The 20,830-nt window shown below is 38.0% G+C and overlaps 1 protein-coding gene across 1 annotated transcript in view; it reads left to right on the forward strand.

Moving 5' to 3' along the window:
- The first annotated feature begins 11,323 nt into the window (after nucleotides 1-11,323).
- The window catches only part of scn5lab (sodium channel, voltage gated, type V-like, alpha b), a 163,616-nt gene continuing 154,109 nt past the window's right edge, over nucleotides 11,324-20,830 (forward strand). Inside the window, exons 1-2 of the mRNA XM_062991231.1 lie at nucleotides 11,324-11,590; nucleotides 18,722-18,840. Of these exons, the coding sequence (XP_062847301.1) occupies nucleotides 11,324-11,590; nucleotides 18,722-18,840 (386 nt within the window). The remainder of the gene's footprint in view (nucleotides 11,591-18,721; nucleotides 18,841-20,830) is intronic.

Here is a 20,830-nt window from a genome sequence, read left to right on the forward strand (position 1 = left end):
TATTTGTGATACATCTACAGTATGTTTTAGATCATTAAACTAATTTAAATATAAAACATAGCAAGATAATCCAAGCACACACAAAATACTTTTTTTTAAATGGTGAGTTGATTTATTGAAGGAAAAAAGCTGTTTAGCCCTACCTTACCCTGTTTGAAAAAGCTATTTTATCAACCAGTTAACCAAATTTGACTGACAATTGGATTTAGTTTGACTAGCCACATCAAGGCATGATTACTGCCAGATCTATTGAATCTAAACCTTAAATAGAACCTGTCTGTGAAGCAGACTAGAAAGTCTCAAAAAGCAGCACATAATGCCGCCATCACCAAGAACACATTGATTATTAATCCAGGTCACAAAACAACCCAGACAAACATCAAAAGAACTGCAAGCACCACTTGCCTTAGTTAAAGTCAAGGTACACAATTCCACAATAAGAAAAACACTGGGCAAAACTAGCATCCATAGAAGAGTTGCAAGGTGCAAACCACTGCTGACCAAAATGAACACAAATGATTGTCTCACATTCCCCAAAAACATCTAGCTGACCCTGAACACTTGGGGTGTATTCTGTGAATCCTGTTACATCTGGTGTAAAACTAACACTAACTCTATATTCCACAAAAAGTAAGTCATACCACCAGTCAAACACTATGGTGGTGGTGTGATGGTCTGGGGCTGCGTTGCTTTCACATGACCTGGATGATTTGTCATAATCTATGGATTCATGAGTTCTGCTATCAGAAAATCCTGCAGAACAATGTCTACCCATCAGTTCATAACCTACAAGTGCATTTGAGTTTTGCTGCAGGACTGTGATCTGAGGCATACAAGCAACTCTGGATGGCTTAAAAGAAACAACAGTAAAATCTTGGTGTGGCTAAGTCAAAGTGGCTGTCTTAAATTACATTGGATGCTGTATAAAGACCTTAAAAAGCAGTTTACAGCTGAATAAAAACAACTCTGTCAAGAAGAGTGGGCCAAAATGCCTCTACAGAGTCACTGCAGTTGTTATTGTCAATGGTGGCACACCGAGTTATTAGGTTACTTTTCACATGGGTGATCTAGGTTTTAAATTAATGTAGTTTTAGTAAAAGGGATGATCATTTTAAAAGCTGCATTGTGTGTATTAAAATAAGCTAGAAGATCTGAAACATTTAAATGTGACACATTAGCAAAACTAAGACTACAGTACTGAAATATTATTTATATCTAACTGTAAAATTTGAGAGCCAACTTTTTTATATTTAGATCTAATGTCTATTAGCAGTTTGCTAAAACTATTTTGTCTATTAGCTAGTCTGACATTAAGTTAAAAAAGCAGGAGGACACAGAAGAATTAGCATAATAATGAATACCAGCATGGTTTTAATTATTGGACGGGGGTCTGAACCTCCTAATTAATACTTGCCCCCTCTCCAAAAAACAAAAAAGCTAAAAACAACAGTTCAGGGGGGTTGTTAGTCAGCTAATATATAAGGTTGACCCTTCCCCCAATTATCACAATTATCACTATATTATTTGCACTCTGAATACCAGTACAGCCTGGTATTTTTAATATGGGATTCAAATATACAGTAAAGTTGCCCTAGGGCATGTTTAGTATTTCACAAAAATTAATAATGTATAAGATAAAAAATACAGTATTATTTTACCTACAGTACTGTATATTATTTCGAATAGTTTACAATGACTATCTAGGGGAAATTCAAGACAGCTCTGTTGATTGAGCATATTGGTTTATATCTGGCTTTATCCACTGTCAGACTTATGTGGCAAAATTGTTTAGAAAAGGAAAAAGTCTCCACAGCTCTATTAATGCTGTATGTCAGGCTAGTCTCTGTACATGCATTAGATGATACATGGGAGGATGAGATCAGCCTATTAGCACTGTCACCCACAACAGCCATAACATCAGCCAACAAGGAGGCTATCTCTGAGCTACTCTCATATTTCTACTGTCAGCTCCCTGGGGCCACATACACATCTGAGCAGTACAGTGAGTTATACAACACTTCAAAGATCCATATGCCAAATGCCAGCAATACACAGTCTTTATTAACTATCTTGTAAATATCTTGTAAAACTGGCAGTAAAAAACACAATGCCATTCAGCTAAGCATACAAGAAAAGGCCAGTGCTATATATTCGGATTGTTCTTTTTTTAATAGGTTTATTTTTCATTTTATCACCTAAAAGATGACACAGTGTCTTCGGAGTTTAGACATCGGAGTGTATCTTCTGGCTAGACCCAACAATCGCGCTGCTTCCTGATAATGCTCTCCGCTCATGTATGAAGTCTTTATTGGTAATTTCCCAGAGGAACAGTGCAACGCTTCATTGGAGGCATAAGAAACAGGGCAGCAGGAAAGAGAGGCAAGTGTTAGTGCTGACCAAAAGAGCCAGGCAAACATGAGGTCTGCTAAATAGAGATATTACTCTCTCATTCTTACTAATTAAAATACAGTATGCAGAATACACAGGATAGTTTTTACTCTTTTGTCCTATTTAAATTTAGGTTAGTACAACTGGACTTAGAAATAAAATGGGCAAATGTTTATTTTGTGTTGTATTTTATTTTAATACTTAATGAATGTTGATAAAATAATGTTTACCAAAAATGCTGCTAAAATGCATTGATAACAAATTGGCTTGGTTTTAGTGGATTCATTTATAACAAACAAAAAACAAACAAACAAAAAACATTATTATGATAGGATGATATTTCAACTGGCTCATGTGGTGCTGCGATTTAATACACTAGCCCCCCACCAATGAGACTGGGTTTGAATCTCTCTTGAATATCAGCCGGCCGAATGTCTACACAGACATGATTGGCTATGTCTGAGGGGAGGGGTTGGCAAAGCTCTGTGATGGATTTGCGCCCTGTCCAAGGTATTCCGGCATTGAGCACATTGTTTTCAGATTAAATCGGACCGCCACATCCCTGACCAGGATAAAGTGGTTGCTAAAAATGAAATTGACAAGTTAGCTTTTTTTTACTGTATATTTAATGTATATTTCATATGTCAATAAATATAAAGATACATACCCCGATCAAGCATAACATTAAAACCACCTCCTTGTTTCTACACACACTGTACATTTTATCGGCTTCACTTACCATATAAGAGCACTTTGTAGTTCTTCAATGGTCAGGACTCTTTCAGGACCACTACAGAGTAGGTATTATTTGGGTGGTGGATGATTCTCAGCACTGCAGTAACACTGACATGGTGGTGGTGTGTTTGTGTGTGTTGTGCTGGTATGAGTGGATAAGACACAGCAATGCTGATGGAGATTTTAAACACCTTACTGTCACTGCTGGACTGAGAATAGTCAACAAACCAAAAATATATCCAGCCAACAGCGTCCCATGGGCAGTGTGACCACTAATGAAGGTCTAGAAGATGACCAACTCAAACAGCAGCAATAGATAAGCGACATCTACAAGCTGGACCGACTAGGTAGGAGTGTCTAATAGAGTGGACATGGTATTTAAAAACTCCAGCAGCGCTTCTGTGTCTGATCCACTCATACCAGCACAACACACACTAACACACCACCACCATGTCATTGTCACTGCAGTGCTGAGAATGATCCACCACCTAAATAATACCTGCTCTGTGGTGGTCCTGTGGGGGTTCTGACTATTGAAGAACAGGGTGAAAGCAGGTTAAAAAGTTTGCAGAGAAATAAATAGACTACAGTCAGTAATTGTAGAACTACAAAGTGCTTCTATATGGTAAGTGGAGCTGATAAAATGGACAGTGAGTGTAGAAACAAGGAGGTGGTCATAATGTTATGGCTGATCAGTGTAGTCTAGCATTTGTTTTTATTTAGTTTGGTGGCACACCCACTGTATATAAAACTATATGTAATCTTTAACTCTAACAGTTACAGTTGCATGATGTGTACTACATTTCTCACAATTGGTGGTGCATCAACATTTAATCTACTAAGTGCATTGTAAGTGGTTTGGAAAATAGGCAAAAATTATGTTTTGGTTTATTTCAGGCTCTTTTGCGACTAAAGATAGGGGTCTCTGCAAAATGTCATGTACTGTATGTCAGTGTAAATGTATTCTCACAGGGCTGGCTTTGCTACAAAAATTGCTGATATAATAATGTGAATAAGATTTTTGGGTGTGATTTGTGGGAATTATGAAAGCTGTAAAAGACACAAATGTAGTGCCAGTAATCATAAATGTTAGTTCCTTTGTGGCATTACTTCTAACTTTTGTGCTGTACCAGGTTTATTTAGGATTGACATTCTCCTCAGTGTTTAAACGGTGCATTGATTTCACATGGTTTGATTTGATGTTATATTTTGGCTTTTGATCTGGCTTGTGTCTTTGTGATTTGGAGCTGTTGGTGGTTACTATGCTGACGTTTTGCTTAGACTCTGTAACTTCTCAGTGTCAGGTTCAGAGATAAAGTCAGTATCATTCTGCTCTCTCTGGCCCCTCAGTAAAGCTGCCAGCACAGACACTAGAAACTACAGCAGAGTGCATTACAGTGGCACGTGAACTCCACACACTAAACTGGACTGGGACGTGCACTAACGTACATAATAATGTTTAGTTTAAATAAACTTACAGTGCTCAGAATATGGTGGAGTAAAATAAAAGTGGTTCCTAAAAGTTCTTAATACTGTTTTTTTATCTTTGACATCTGTAATATTTCCACAATTACAACAGAACCAGATTACATGGATTATCAAATGTTTTTTTGTAAATCATCCTCTAGAACTGTAAAATATTGGTGGTTCAGTGGTACAGCTTGTAGAAGGGGTGCCATACAACTCCAGGGTTCCAGAGATCTGGGTTTAATTCTTGGTTTTTGCTAACTATCTATAAGAAGTTTTGCATGTTATTGCTACTTCTGTGTGGGTTTCTTTGAGTTTCTTTGGTTTTCTCCCACCTCTTCAATTATTCTAGAAGGTGGATTGAATACCCCACATTGTCTCTAGGTGTGTGTTTGTGTTGTGCTTTATCTTTGACCAGGATAAAGCTGTAAAGCATATTACAGATCCTGTTGAAGCATCCCAATGATGCTCAATCAGGACTTTAACAAGGTAAAAACCTTAATGTTGTTACTTTTAAGCTATTTAGAGGTTGGGTCTTTTGGTTTTATACTGAAGCTTTGTAACTTTAAGCTCATGAACTGATGACCAGACATTTTCAGGTGTTTTAGGTGTTTTGGTACAAAACAGAATTATGGCAGCCCTAAAGCTACAAAGCATGCACCATCACACTACCTCTACTATGTTTGACTGTTGATAAGACATTCCTATTGTGGAAAGTTGTACCCATGTCTGCCAAAATGTTCCACTTTCTCACCAATCAAAGCTTTTTAGCAAATGTGATCTTTCTAATATCTGATGCAAGGAAGGCTTGCAGTTCCCTAGATGCTCATCCTAGATCTTCTGTGACTTTCTGGATGAGTCAAACTTTTAAAATAATTTTGTTAGGCCAGACACCATTAGGAAGATTTAACATTTTTCCATTCCTTATTATTACTGTGACTTCTGTAGGCATTATTAGTAATTGGTAAAATTAGTAACTTGGTAACACATGGACAACTGGTGTTGGATATTTTTTCTTCAGTTAATAAAATTGTCATGTGAAAGCTGTATTTTGTGCTTATTTAGGTTGTCTTTGTGTTATGTTAAGATCTAATACCGCGGCTGTATGTGACATAGTCAACAACAGAGAAATTAAAAAGAGGCAAGTATTTTTCATGATACTGCAGCTGCTGTGTGGATAGACATTGGCAATGATTTACCTGATCTCAACCAGTACAATAAAAACAGCCCACATAAAGTAAAAGTAAATCAAATTCATTGTTGTATTTTACATTTCCCTTCTGCAGAACTTAGAACTTACTCTAATGCAGAAGCACAATTAAATGCACTAGTCTATACTACACACCATTTTCTCATTAGAGGTGCTGGTGATTTTTGTCATATCCAGTTATGCCATGATTATTGCACCGGACATCTGCCTTCATCTAGCTCATCAGAGCCATGTATCATCACACCGCATCAGCTGATTTGGCTGGGATTGTGTTTGTGTTTTGTTGTGATTCAGCTCCATGAGAAGCTGAAAGTCGAGCCAGAGGCCAAAACTGGCTCTGTCTGAAACGATCTGAGCGATTAGGACACGGAGCTGTGCGTTTACTGACAAGCTGTTTCCTCTCGTAGATATCCAGAGCTTACTGCCTTGTGTAACCAACATAAAGTAAAAGAGGGACGGAAATGAGAAAGAATATGAGGAGTGAAAACTGACCCGAGGCAAACTCACAGCCATCACATTTTCCAATGTTATTTGTTATTTTTATCTTTTGTTCACTCATTTCAGGAGCTGATCCTTTAGTGCCTGTTGTTGCCTTTTCACTTTTTAGTGGCTTATCTGTTGCAGGCCTTATTTTGTAGCAATACTTTGGTGAATTCTGTGCCAAATGCATGTGACATAAATTAATATGTATGTTTAAATATGTGGATTTGGGGGCGGCACGGTGGCTCAGTGGGTAGCACTGTCGCCTCACAGCACAAAAGTCCTAGGTTTGATTCGGGTCCTTTCTGTGTGAAGTTTGCATGTTCTTCCCATGTCTGCATGGGTTTCCTCCGGGAGCTCTGGTTTCCTCCCATAGTCCAGATACATGCAAGTGAGGTGAATTGGAGATACAAAATTGTCCATGACTGTGTTTGATCTACCGTTTCTGTCATTAATGTAACCAAAGTGTGTAAAACATGACGTTAAAATCCTAATACATAAATAAATATGTGGATTTAACTATATCTGCCAGTTCTTACACAAAGCTTGTAGACAAATACTTTATGTACTGTATAATCCATATCTTCATGATTCATAGTTTTTCATATCATTTTTGTTGTTTTGTTTATAAACATTAATTATGATTGTTGTCATGGTAACAATTTTGCTTTTCAGGTATGTTCTAGATAAATTGATGACAGGCTATAGCAGTAATTTCTGTCCAGTGCATTCATTTAGAATTATTTTTATATTGTTTAGTCAACTTTAGTGCTGTTTCATTATTTAGAATTGAAGCACACCTGCCAAGCAGTCAGAAACAAGTATCTTTAATGTGCATAATAACATGTATTTAACATAATGATTCATATGAGTGTGGGCTTTATTAGCATAAGAGCTGTGTGTCACAGTATTTTGAATAACCAAGTGTCAGTGGCTAGACTAAAAAATCAGATAAAGATTTCGCATGAGACACTGTTTTAGACAAGGCAAATGTGGGCATAAAAGCCAGTGCTGCAAGGTGAAAAAACAATTTGTTCACGTTTGGGTCTTTTTTTCCTTTCAAAGGAATATAATGTGAAAAGCTGTAAATAGCTCAAATGGATTGTCCGCTAAGCTCAGATCGAAGCAAGGTCCTGGCTTGAACACAGATTTATTTATCCCAAGCAGGACACCAGAGAAAATAATAGACGCACAGAAACCTGCTTTAAATGCTTTGACCTGAGACTAAATAATAATGTATTTAGTGAGCAATGCCATCAACCCCCTTAATTGCATGCCTTTTCTTGTAATTTATACATTGTAAGTGACTTTGGATACATTGTCTAGAATAAACGTGTCTGCTAAATGCTATGAATGTGAATGTTTACCACCATGTTTTTGGCAAATCAATCAATTGCCACCTATTAGCTTGGTTTCCCCTTAAGTCATGACATATACCAATTAGGAACATGTGAAGATAGCTATTAGATTTTGTTCCTGCTGCTTATGCAACTTCCTAGGGAAGCCAAACATGCTAGGAGGTGAGTGCCAACGACCCTATTATGAATAATGAGCTTACAGATGGTTGCAATTACCTCTGGACTGCCAAACACAATACTGTTCCTATAAAACTCTCAGAACTAGAAGATTCCTAACAAACTGTGGTAGTTTACTAAAACTAGATATATGTTGTATGTGGTAAGCCTAAAATAAAAGACACTCATTCTGATTTCTAAGTTCAGGTGTTTCAGACACAATTTTAACAAGTGTTTAAATTTCATTATACAGTATAAAATAAAGTATATGTGAAAATGGCTCTTTCTTAATCCATGAACAGAGGGACTTTAGTGGTCTAATCATCAATTTCAATAAATTGGAACACTAATTTTAAAACAGAATTTCTTGTCCAACGTCATTGCATGACCTCACAAACTTCATAGTTATGTCCATGGTTTTGGAATGAGCGTTCTAGAGATCTCATGACAATAATGTGTCCACATATCTTTGGACATTTAGTGTATGTGTGCAAGTTAAAATACATACGAAAACAGCAGATCCCACAAAGTATGAAATGAGTCTACTAACATATTTTGGCTTCTGATTTAGACATCTGTAGCTATTGTCCAAATAGTTCATTGTGCATTTTTTAATAAATCACCTACCATCATATTTTTGTATTATATTATTTTCTCCCATTTTCTCCAAATTTTAGTGTAGTCAATTTTTCTCCCACTGCTGGGGATCCCTGATTTTTGCAGTTGAGAAGGGTATATTGCTGCTCACGCCTCCTCCAACCCACGCACAGCCCTTAACAAAACCCTTTTCCACCCATGCACTCTGCACAGGCGCGTCTATCCGCCAATCAGGGTCCTTACACAGTGTTTGAAGACCCCACCCACATATTCCGGTCATCCCTCCCTGCAGGCACTGCCAATTATGGCCGCTAGATGGCACCCAGCCGACCGGTGGCAAAGCCAAGTTTCGAACCGAGGAGTTTAAAACCTCGGCGCTTGTGTGCTACCTGTGCGTTTACCCTCATATTTTTTAAGACACACATTGGTCACTCTGACAATGACTTTTACTGTTAATAGATCAGGTAGATCTATTGGGACCTGATTCAATCGTCTTTTTTAATCACTGTCTAATTTACATTTTGCATGTTTTCTTGGCATTCATGTTGCTTCCTTCCATGTACTCCAGTTTTCTTTTTTAAGCTTTTTAAATACAAGTATTGCTTAAACTGAATTCACTCTCAAATACCGTAAATGTAACTGCTGCTTGGTGTATGTATGTAATTGTGTAGCTGCGTGTTGTCCTGCGATGGATTGGCACTCTGCTTAGGGTGTATTATGGCCTTGCACTTGGTGTTTCGGTGTTGTGCCAAACCTAATGCAAAACTGAGTAGTATGAAGCAATTAGTGAAAATAAAGAAATTACACCTACATTTTGATAAATTACACTGTTGCTAATCAGCTAATTTGCTGCCAACCACATAATTTGCTCCTAAATCATCAAAACACAAAAAAATGGATAGCCAAGGCATTTTTTGCTTATTCAAAAGACAAATTGCTTGGTAGAGATGTTCTTTTTGCTGTTGTTTGTCAAGGCGATGTACAGCTGTGGCCCCCCTAAATATTTTTTGGCACCCCTAAATATTAAGTACACCATGTAAAACATTTCCTGACATAACATAAAGTGTTTAGTAAGACTGCTTGAATATAACTCCTATTTTTGATACAGAAGAGGAAAAAATTATACAAAATTGAATACAATGCCAGGACAAGATTAATGACACTCTTTGTTAAGTCTTAAACAAAGGACAAAATCAGACTAGCCTGGGATTAATTAGAAATTAGACTTATCTAGCCCCACCTTGTCAGTGCTCATGTGACTTTAATTAGTTTATGAATGGTGACTGTGATGCCTAAAAAGACCAGTTTTATTCCCTGTTCTATAATAGCAAAGACAAGAGAGCTTTTATTACCAAGCACAAGCAGTCTAAAGGGTACAAAACCTTGGAATCCTGGCTTCAACAGTTCTAAATGGTACCAAGACGTTTGCTACTCATCAAGAACCTTTCAGGATTTGGTGAAAAAAGGAAAATAAATGAGAGAACCTTTGATGTGGTTCTAAATGTGGTAAAGAAATCACATTCAATATCAAAAGAACTGCAGGCTAAACTGGAGACATCTGGTGTGATGGTGTGAACTTGCATTATATATGCTGCACACTGAACAAAACAGGGCTCTATGGGCAAAGCATAAGGAGGACCCCAGTGCTTAAAGAAAGTTGGATAAAAGAGCAGCTAAACTTTTGCTGAAACTTACATAGACAAATCACAATCCTTTTGTGAAAATTGCATATGGATAGATAAAACCAAACTAGAGCTTTTTGGCATAGCATACCAGTGTTATGTTTATACATGATAAAATTAAGTCAATAAAATTGCACCCTACCTACAGTGAAATATGGTGGAGGATCCATAATGTTGTGGGGCTGCTTTGCTGCCTCTGAGAGTGGAGGATTATTAGAGCATTTTAGAGTGTAGTATGCTTCCGTGTTCTAAACTAGGTTTAGAAGAAAATGTGTCATGTAGCTGGATAATGACCCAAAACACACATCCTAAAGTACACATTAATTGTTAAGAATAATAATAAAAATGACTGTTTTAAATTGGCCAGCATTGAGCCCTGATCTCAGTCTACTTTTTGAAAAGAACTGAAAATTTCAGAGCTTGAGAGAACCTGGAAGACAGGTACAAAAAGCTCACAGATGGCTACAAAAAGTTTGGAGGCTGTTGTTGCCAAAGATTGTGCAAACTGGTATAAGACAAATGAAAAGGAGCCTTTAATCCTGTCCATGTCAGATACTATGTTTCTTTTTTTTTTTTTAATGACTGCATGTGTGTTGACAAGTCAGCTTTTCCTTGAATGTATTTAGAAATGCTATTAAAATATTCTAATGATACAAAGTTGGTACAGAGCCCTTTTTAAAGATATTGTCTTTTTCATACTAAAACAAGGGTGGCAACAGTATTGACCACAGCTGTATTGCATACTCAGCCTTTTAGTAAATTTAGGGCCTTGGTCCATTGTGCCACTTGGGGCTTTGCATTTACAGGGCATTTTGCAATTATAGCTGTAACAGTACTAATATTTTCAGATAATTCTCATGATTCATGGTGGCAGTCGTGGACCCGCTCTCACCGCATGCTGGAGAAGATGACAAATGATCCCTTCTCTGAATTATTCAGCTGAAAGACATAACAGATGGCCTGGTCTGTATAAATATGCACACAGGCATGTTTTTGTCCAGATACCATTTATACAGTGGGGAAGCGCTGCACCATTCACACTTTTCAAACAACACTAACATCTTGATGCTCTTTATCATTTGCATACATTGCAAAAAAATGCTGTTCTCTTAATCAAATCTTCAGTCATCAGCCCTTTATAGCTGGTCACTTATCTACATCTGTATAGCGCAATAATCTTTCTTTGTCTGTCTTTCTTGTCCTTTACAGCTGTGAAGTAACCATTAGGATAGGAGGCTCAGGATGAAAAGATGGCAACCTTGCTGTTTCCACCGGGTCCCAACAGCTTGCACCGGTTTACTCGTGAATCCCTGGCTGGCATCGAGCAGCGGATCACTGAAGAAGAGGCGCAGAATGCCAGGAAGTATCAGGAGGACCTGGGTGACGTGGAGCCTCTCAAGCCTCGGCCAGACCTGGAGGCCGGGAAGCAACTTCCCAGGATATTTGGAGACATTCCATCAGAACTGGTCGGGGTGCCGCTGGAGGACATCGACCCATACTACTTCCAAAACCAGAGAGTGGGTGATGGCTTTAAATTTGTGCACACACACACACATATACAAACACACATAAACTTAAAGGTACAATTTATACTTAACTGCAAACATACTTGTTATATTTACAAAAATTTTAGAGAGATGGAGCAGTACGCTTAAACAATATAGCCAAGTATGTTGACACCCCACTTTTTTTTATTGAGTGGATGTGTTTGAGCCACAAACATTGTTTACAGATAGATAAAATTAATAAAATAAATTATAGTATGGTAATAGTTTATGGAAGGCCCCTTTTCCAGCATGACTGTGTACCTTTGCACAAAGCAAGGCTCATAAAGACATGGTTTGAGTAGTGTGGAAGTCCAGTGGCATGCTTAGAGCACTGACCTCAACCCCAGTGAACAATTTTAAGATAAATAGGAACATTATTTAAGAACCAGGTAAACATTAGTGCATGGACACAAATTAATGAAAACACAATACAAAGTCTTCTCAAAAGAGCAGAGGCGGCTATGTCTGCAAGGGAGAATTCCATAATAAAGCTCATGGTTTTGGAAGGCCCAACAAGCTGACGGTCAGGTGCCCATACTTTTTTCAAATGGTGTGTTTGTTTAATTGGCTATTATTCTTCTGTTTAAAATGTATTTACCCACCTTGTTTAATTGGATATAAATTGGATTCGATATGACCTCAATTAGACTAGTCTATTCCAATTGAGGTGTGTATTAGATTATTAACAGATTATTAACAGATTTCTTAATACTGGTTTGCAAGCAAGTCAAGGATCTGACCATCCACTCTACTTAATAGATAAAAAATGCAAAAAAATGTCTGTGCGTAAGGCCGGAAACCAATTTCAAATCATTGTGATACTTGCTTCCTTAGATGGCATTGCATTCAAAACAGCATAATTTTGTAATTGACACACAGGCTAGGAATAACTTTAGAAAACAGCAAGGAAACACAGTTTGTTAATACAAATCCAAGTTAAGACAAAGTTTTTTTACAGTGGCTTGTACCACCCCCCAAAAAATAAATCAATAGAAATACGACTCTGTTGTGGCATACAATGAAATATAAATGGTAGCATTAAGGAGTCATTAGGGTAAGACACATATTGGTTAAAAATATCTTATATTGTATTTATATGTGTTTATCTAATTTTACTTTTACTGATTTTCCCTAAGTTTGGCTTTTTATGCCTAAGCAAGTGTAAGGTAACAATACACAATGCATAGGCACAAACTCTCTCCTTTGACAAAGTCTTTCCATCTCTGAACATATAAACTGTACTTCATCTGCAAATCTCACTCACTCACTCACTTTCTTAACGGCTTATCCAGTTAGGGTCGTGGGGGGTGCTGGAGCTTATCCCAGCTTTTCAGTGGGTGCAAGGTACACAGTAACACCCTGGGCAGACACACATACACACACCCACCCATTCACCTATAGAGCAATTCAGTGTCTCCAATTAACCTGACTGCATGTTTTTGGACTGTGGGAAGAACCCGGAGCTCCCGGAGGAAACCCACGCAGACACGGGGAAAACATGCAAACTCTGCACAGAAAGGACCCGGACCGCCCAGCCTGGGGATCGAACCCAGGACCTTCTTGCTGTAGGGCGACAGTGCTACCCACCAAGCCACGATGCCGCCACATTTGCAAATCTGTTTAACTAAATTATAGATGGATGGGTGTGTGTATGTGTGTGTGTGTATGTGTGTCTGCCCTGCGATGAACCGGCGCCCCATCCAGCGTGTTACTGTGTGCCTTGTGCCCATTAAAAAGCTGGGATAGGCTCCAGCACACCCCCCTTCCCCGTGACCCTAATTGAATATATCGGTTAAGAAAGTGAGTGAGCGAGTAAATTATAGATGAAAATACTTAACAAATGTGTTTGTAATAAACATTTATTGACAGTTTAAATGACCGCTCTTATACTTTTATTATAGGTAAATTATTTATTAAGTAAACAGCCTTTCTACTCATGTCCATTGTAATCCGTCACAGATGTTAGGTTAGTTTAAATAAGGCTTTAAGTTTAAAAGGCATTAAGTCAAGCCAATTTAATTAATCAGCTATGAATTTGAAAGTGATTATACAGAGGTTCTTTAATAAACATGAATATTATTTAATAAAGGGCAACTGTCACCCTACATTGTGAAGTTGGCTGGTGGAGTTGATATATTTGAGCTGATTCAGAGAAGCCTGGGAAAAAGGAAATAACTGGTGACAAGCATGAGTCATTGAGCAGATGATGGCCACTAATGCTGTCGCTGCTGTGCTGGCTGATGTCTCAAGCCAACCTTAGAAATCTCCCTTTCTTGAATTTCAGATTAAGTTAACCATTCTGCTCATTTTGATGTGCGAGTATCTGGTGTATTTAGTGTAATGTTTAGCTACTTTGAGCAGCTACTGCTAAATGTGCAAATATTGTACTTAGGGATAAAAGATTTGCAAATGTTTGTATTTCCAGTCCTAATCCTCTGATTCACCCTAACTTTAAACTGACTTACTCTCAACATAAAACTGTATAATTATGATTTGTCTTTTTTTTGTTGTAATATTTTATGCAATATTCTATTGCAGTACCTGTCAAATGTGCTGAAGTGGCTGTGCTTTTGATATAACTGTTCTTGATGCCATCAACTGACTGTGTTCATGATGTGTCTTGCACTCATAAAGTCCATGTTCTAGCACATGCCACAACTGCCTCATACTGTCAGTTTAATATGTGTTCATGTTGACAGTGACATATCTGATTAAATCAGATATCTGAGACTGTAAGCCAACAGAAAGGTTAGCCATATAGATAAAAAGGCAGTATGGTTTTTACGGTGTACAACTGGGATATGTGGCGTAAATATTCTACATTTCTACATTTTTAGCATTTAGCAGACGTCTTTTAATCAAAGTGACTTACAACTGAGATTGTACATACACCGATCAGGCATAACATTATGACCACCTTCCAAATATTGTGTTTGTTCCCATTTTGCTGCCAAAACAGCCCTGACCCATCGAGACATGGAGTCTCACGCCTTTCTGTCAGAACCAGCATTAACTTATTCAGCAATTTGAGCTACAGTAGCTCGTCTGTTGGATCAGACCACACTGGCCAGCCTTCGCTCCCCACGTGCATCAATGAGCCTTGGCCGCCCAGGTTTACCACTGTTCCTTCCTTGGACCACTTTTGATAGATACTGACCACTGCAGACCGGGAACACCCCACAAGAGCTGCAATTTTGGAAATGCTCTGGCCCAGTCATCTAGCCATCACAATTTGGCCCTTGTCAAACTCTCTCAAATCCTTACGCTTGCCCATTTTTCCTGCTTCTAACACATCAACTTTGAGGATAAAATGTTCACTTGCTGCCTAATGTATCCCACCTACTTACAGGTGCCGTGATGAAGAGATTATCAGTGTTTTTCACTTCACCTGTCAGTGGTCATAATGTTATTCCTCGTTGGTGTAAGCAGTTGAGGGTTAAGGGCCTTGCTCAAGGGCTCAACAGTGGCAATCTGGCAGATGTGGGGCTTGAACCAATGACTTTCCAGTTACTAGTCCTGTACTTTAACCGCTAAGCTACCACTGGCCACTTATTATTACACTATACTTTGACACTCTAAGGTATTTTTACTACACACAATATGCATAACTATATAGTTTTGCTGAGATTTTGCTAACAAAAGAAATCACAGCAAATTATGCAAAACTGTATGTTTAGAGATTTTTTTTACCCTAACATGCACAAAAATTTACACAATACATAGTATTGATTTTGCACATCAGGGATTGAGCCTTAGCTCCGGTTATTGTCTGTGTGAAGTTTGGCCTTTTTCCAATACATTCAGACCACTGTATAGAGATCATTATTATAATGCTTTATTATTCTCCACACAAAAGCTTTTGCCCTATTGTTTAAACACTGCAAGTCTGAGCTGGACACCACAGCCTTTTAAGAATATGACTTTTAAAATAACAAGCATAATTGGCACTGCTTTCTGGGCCCTGCGTTTCTGCCTTCTTTAGAGACCACAGTAACTCCAATCTTGGGCTTTTGTGAGCTCAGGTATGTTGATCCAACCAGTAAAGTTTCAAAAACTGAGTAATAATGTGTTAGATTAAAGGGAAATAAATACTTTAATTGAAAATTAGGGTAACAATTGTTTCATTATTATTAAAAAGTTTGAAATTACATTTTCTGATAGACTCAGCCAGTTGTAGGAGAGTGCTGTGCAAGATGTAGCAAAAATAACCATAGTTGTCAATACATACACAACCAATTTGACACTATTTGATTTGATGTCCTACAAACCATATGCTAACAATACTTATTCATTCATTCATTTTCTTATCCGCTTACCTCCAATTAGGGTCGCAGGGGTAGGGGTGGGGTGCTGGAGCCTATCCCAACTTTTCAATGATCACAAGGCACACAGTAACACTTTGGATGGGACGCCAGTCCATGGCAGGGCAGACACACATACACACACCCATTCAATTCAGTGTCTTCAATTAACCTGACTGCATGTTTTCGAACTGGGGGAGGAAATTGGATCTCCCGGAGGAAACCCACGCATACACGGGGAGAACATGCAAACTCAGCACAGAAAGGACCTGGACCGCCACTGTGTGAGGCGACAGTGCTAACCACTAAGCCACCGTGCCGCCCCTGCTACATACACTTTTGTCTTACATTTAAGACAGTTGAGCATTTATGTTTACGTGGATAATATAGGCCATGTGAATAAATTACTGTTTATCAAAATAAAAGTGCATAGTAGATTGTTATGTAACTGCAATGCAAATCAGTATGTCTCATGTTTGCCAGTATCTATTAGTATATCTGACGTATGCCAATAATGCAGTTTTAAATTAGCCTAAAAATTAGTAATACCTTTATTTAAGCTATATTAGATAATGTAGACTTGTGAAAGTTGGAACTATGTGAACCTAAAACAGACTCATACTCATCTCATACACAGTGCTGTAGAAAGTGGCAGGTCTGTTTTTGTCCTCTCTTTGTTATTACACAAATCTGTTCATATGTATACACTCTGCTTGCACTGTAGACACTCTCCCCGAGGATATGAGGAAGGAAAAACAAAACAGCAACAACTTGACCCAAATGTTCCACACAGATACACAACATGAGCTGCAAAACACTGTATTTACAAGGGTCACAAAAGAGCAACAGCAAGAAAACAGCAAGCATGTTGCTAACATGAAAAGACTTTGTTCAAAGAGAAAAAGAAAAGAAATGGGAAGAAAGGAATAAGAGATAAGTTGTCACATCTTGCCATCATGGCAGCTGAAAAAATTGCTGACCGTGATGTTACATGGTAGCGATAATTCTTCATTTGTTGACTACTCCTATTATTTATGCAAGGATGAGAGGGTATAAATTTAGCATAGTAGGAAAGCCATGAATCCTGGGTTACCAGACAGTGCTGTTTGTGCAGTGTGAGGATAGAGAGCCTCCTCGACCAGTCACCCATAGTGACGGTGTCCCCTGATAACACATATCCTCCCAGTGAAGCCTGCTGTAATTCATCTGTTCACTGCTTCTCCCTGCACTGGTTTGCTCTTTGTCTTCTTATAATCTACAGCCTGGTAGAATGGCTTCTCATGAGAAGAATGATACGTTTACCAGAGCAGCAATAAAGCACATTTTAATTTTTGATTAATAATTGAGAATAATTGTTTATGATTAATAATTGGAAAATGTGAGTTGTTATGTATTGCATATATTTTAAATAGGCAGTTGTAGCCTAGTGGACTAGTAATCAAAAGGTTGCTGGTTCAAGCCACACCACTGCCAGGTTCTCTATTGGGCCCTTGAACAAGGCCCTTAACCATTAATTGCTTGGACAATATATACTGTCACAGTACTGTAAGTCGCTTTACAAATGTAAATGTAAATATATTTTGCTCATAAGTCGATGCATTGCTACAAGAATGCTTTCGATATTTAAACACAATCCAGTCTTTTTGAAAAAAGTTTTGGGTCCATTTTAACACCCCCAACATTAATAAAAGCACATTAAAATGATTAATTTGTAATTGTAATTGCAATTTTGCATTTTTCTGTATTTTGACAAGAGAACAGAAAACTGCCTAATAACTGCCTTAAAAGTGAATAATATAAAAATTTAATGTATTTATTTGGGGCGTCACAGTGGCTTGGTGGGTAGCACTGTCCCCTCACAGCAAGAAGGTCCTGGGTTCGATCCCCAGGCAGGGCGGTCCGGGTCCCATCTGTGTGAAGTTTGAGCTCCGGTTTCCTCCCACTGTCCAAAAACATGCAGTCAGGTTAATTGGAGACACTGAATTGCCCTATTGGTGAATGGGTGTGTGTATGTGTTATATATAATGGCAGAAAGGGTTGCAAAGCCATGTCAAAGACTCCAAAACACCCAAATGTTAGAAAAAGTACAAAAAAACAACGTTAAAAAATGCTAATAATATCAGACATCACTAGTACTAGCAATTAACAATCTGTCTATGCACCAAAAACTGAGGTGTAATTAGGTTGTACAGCAAAAGATTCTTAAACACACACAAAAAAAGCCACATTATTAAAAAACACAAATTGTCAAAGTACGGACTTACGACAGTTTATGCCTGTAAAGCAACTAATGTGTCTGAAAAAATCTAATTAGGGCTGATTTTTTAAAGCTTTGTAAATGTAAAAGGTTTCGCAAGCTCAGTAAAAAGGGAAGGGTAATAACTGCTACATTAGTACAGTTGTTTACTGCTTATTACTACACTAATTGGGTGGGATTAGTTTCTCAGGGTGACGTCTGTTATTAAGTGTTTACAAGTCTGTTTGTTTGAACTGGTACATATGACTGTTAGTTCATTCATTTTTATGTGACGTTGTTTATTACACTATAACTGTTTACAATTAACAAATGGAACTAACTAGTTTGACCTATGGGTACAAAATTCTATTAATTTATTCTATTTTAAAAGCTGGGACACCAAACACAGCACCATGTGTAGTGTGTGTGTGTGTGTGTACTGTTGGTGTTCTTGTTTGCTGATTTTATAATTGTATTTAAAATGAATATGGTATAGAAAATGTCATTTTGAATGTCACCTTTGGTCTAATCATATGTTTCTCTGTCTTTTCTCTCTTTCAACAGACATTTATAGTACTGAACAAAGGGAAGGCCCTCTTCCGATTTAGTGCCACTTCTGCACTCTATATTTTTAGCCCTTTTCATCCTATTAGAAGACTGTCGATAAGAATTTTAGTACATTCATATCCTTTTTGCTGCCCCACCAAGGTATCAGTTTTATCTACATGGCTTTTAAAACTGCATTGATTGCTCATGACAGTGTGACTGTCATCTGAACTACTGTATATGTAAGTTTCCATAAGATAAGTCAATGCATGTATTTACACCGGTCAGTTCCACTTACCATATAGAAGCACTTTGTAGTTCTACAACTACTGACTGTAGTCCATTTGTTTCTCTGCATGCTTTGTTAGCCCCCAGGACTGTCCCAGGACCACTAGAGAGCAGGTGGATCATTCTCAGCACTGCAGTGACACTGACATGGTGGTTGTGTGTTAGTGTGTGTTGTGCTGGTATGAGTGAATAAGACACAGCAATGCTGATGGAGTTTTTAACACCTCACTGTCACTGCTGAACTGAGAATAGTCCACCAACCAAAAATATCCAGCCAACAGCGCCCCGTGGGCAGCGTCCTGTGACCACTGATGAAGGTCTAGAAGATGACCAACTCAAACAGCAGCAAGAGATGAGCGATCGTCTCTGACTTTACATCTACAAGGTGGACCAACTAGGTAGTAGTGTCTAATAGAGTGGATAGTGAGTGAACACTGTATTTAAAAACTCCAGCAGCGCTGCTGTGTTTGATCCACTCATACCAGCACAACACACACTAACACACTACCACCATGTCAGTGTCACTGCAGTGCTGAGAATGATCCACCACCTAAATAATACCTGCTCTGTGGTGGTCCTGTGGGGGTCCTGACCATTGAAGAACAGGGTGAAAGCAGGCTAAAATCGTATGCAGAGAAATAAATGGACAACAGTCAGTAATTGTATAACTACAAAGTGCTCCTATATGGTAAGTGGAGCTGATAAAATAGTAAGTGTAAAAACCAGGAGGTGGTTTTAATGTTATGGCTGATCAGTGTATATAATTAATTAATTTATTATGCTAAGTATCTAATGTAAATTAGATGTTTAGAGCATGTCTACTAAATAACTATTACTGCACATGTGCAAACACAAGCAAAGCTGCATAATAAATAATACACAGGGTGTTACATTAACATTAATATACTGATGTAGCACATTTGTTTGTAATTTGAAGGGCTGCTTCAGTTAAGGTGGCATAATCTGATATCTTCCGTCATAAAGACTAAATTAGGAGCTAAATTATCAGCTTCATTACACAGAGACATTACATAAAGCCAGCTTACCTTGCATTTTTCTACTTTACAAATGCTATTTCCAGAAAAACTTGGGACATTTTGTAAAATGCAACAAAAAGAAGATTCTATGATTTGTGAATTGTCTCGATTTGTTTGATACAAAGAAAATATTTTTTTTTACTGATCAGCCTAATTAAATTTGTAAATATAAACACATTTACAGCGTGATACAATACACTCTTAAATACGCTCTTAATATGTTGGGACAGAGGCTGAATAAGAGTAAAATGATAGAACATTTGATAGAAAATTGAAGTTGCTGTTTTGAAACAATAATTCCACAATAAGCAGGTAAATTGGTAATAGATGAGGGAAACTCAGTTGGGTATAAAAGAAGGATCCAACAATGGCTCAGTCAGTACAAGCAATGATGGGTCATTGCTCACCACTGTGTAAGATTGTGTAAGATTGCAAATAACATAATATAATGAAGATATTCAGGGAATCTGAAGAACTCTCAGCAAGTGTAGAACAAGAATGGAAACCACTACTGAATGTGCGTGACCCTCAAGCCTTCAGTCGACATGCGTGAGAAACTGTACTGTGATAAATATAGCCACGCGGCATTAGGAGTACTTCAGAAAACTGTTGTCTTTCAGCACAGTCCGCCACTTAATCAAGAAATGCAACCTGAAACTCTATTACACAAAAACAAAGCCAGATGTTAATTCTGTGCAGAAAAACCATAGAGTTCTCTGGCCTAAACTCATTTCAAATGGTCCGAAAGACTGTTCTGTGGACAGATGAGTCCATGTTTTGGCTTGCTCTTAGTGACAAGAAT

This window comes from Trichomycterus rosablanca, chromosome 3 (assembly GCF_030014385.1).
Source record: "Trichomycterus rosablanca isolate fTriRos1 chromosome 3, fTriRos1.hap1, whole genome shotgun sequence".
NCBI classification, from domain to species: Eukaryota; Metazoa; Chordata; class Actinopteri; order Siluriformes; family Trichomycteridae; genus Trichomycterus; species Trichomycterus rosablanca.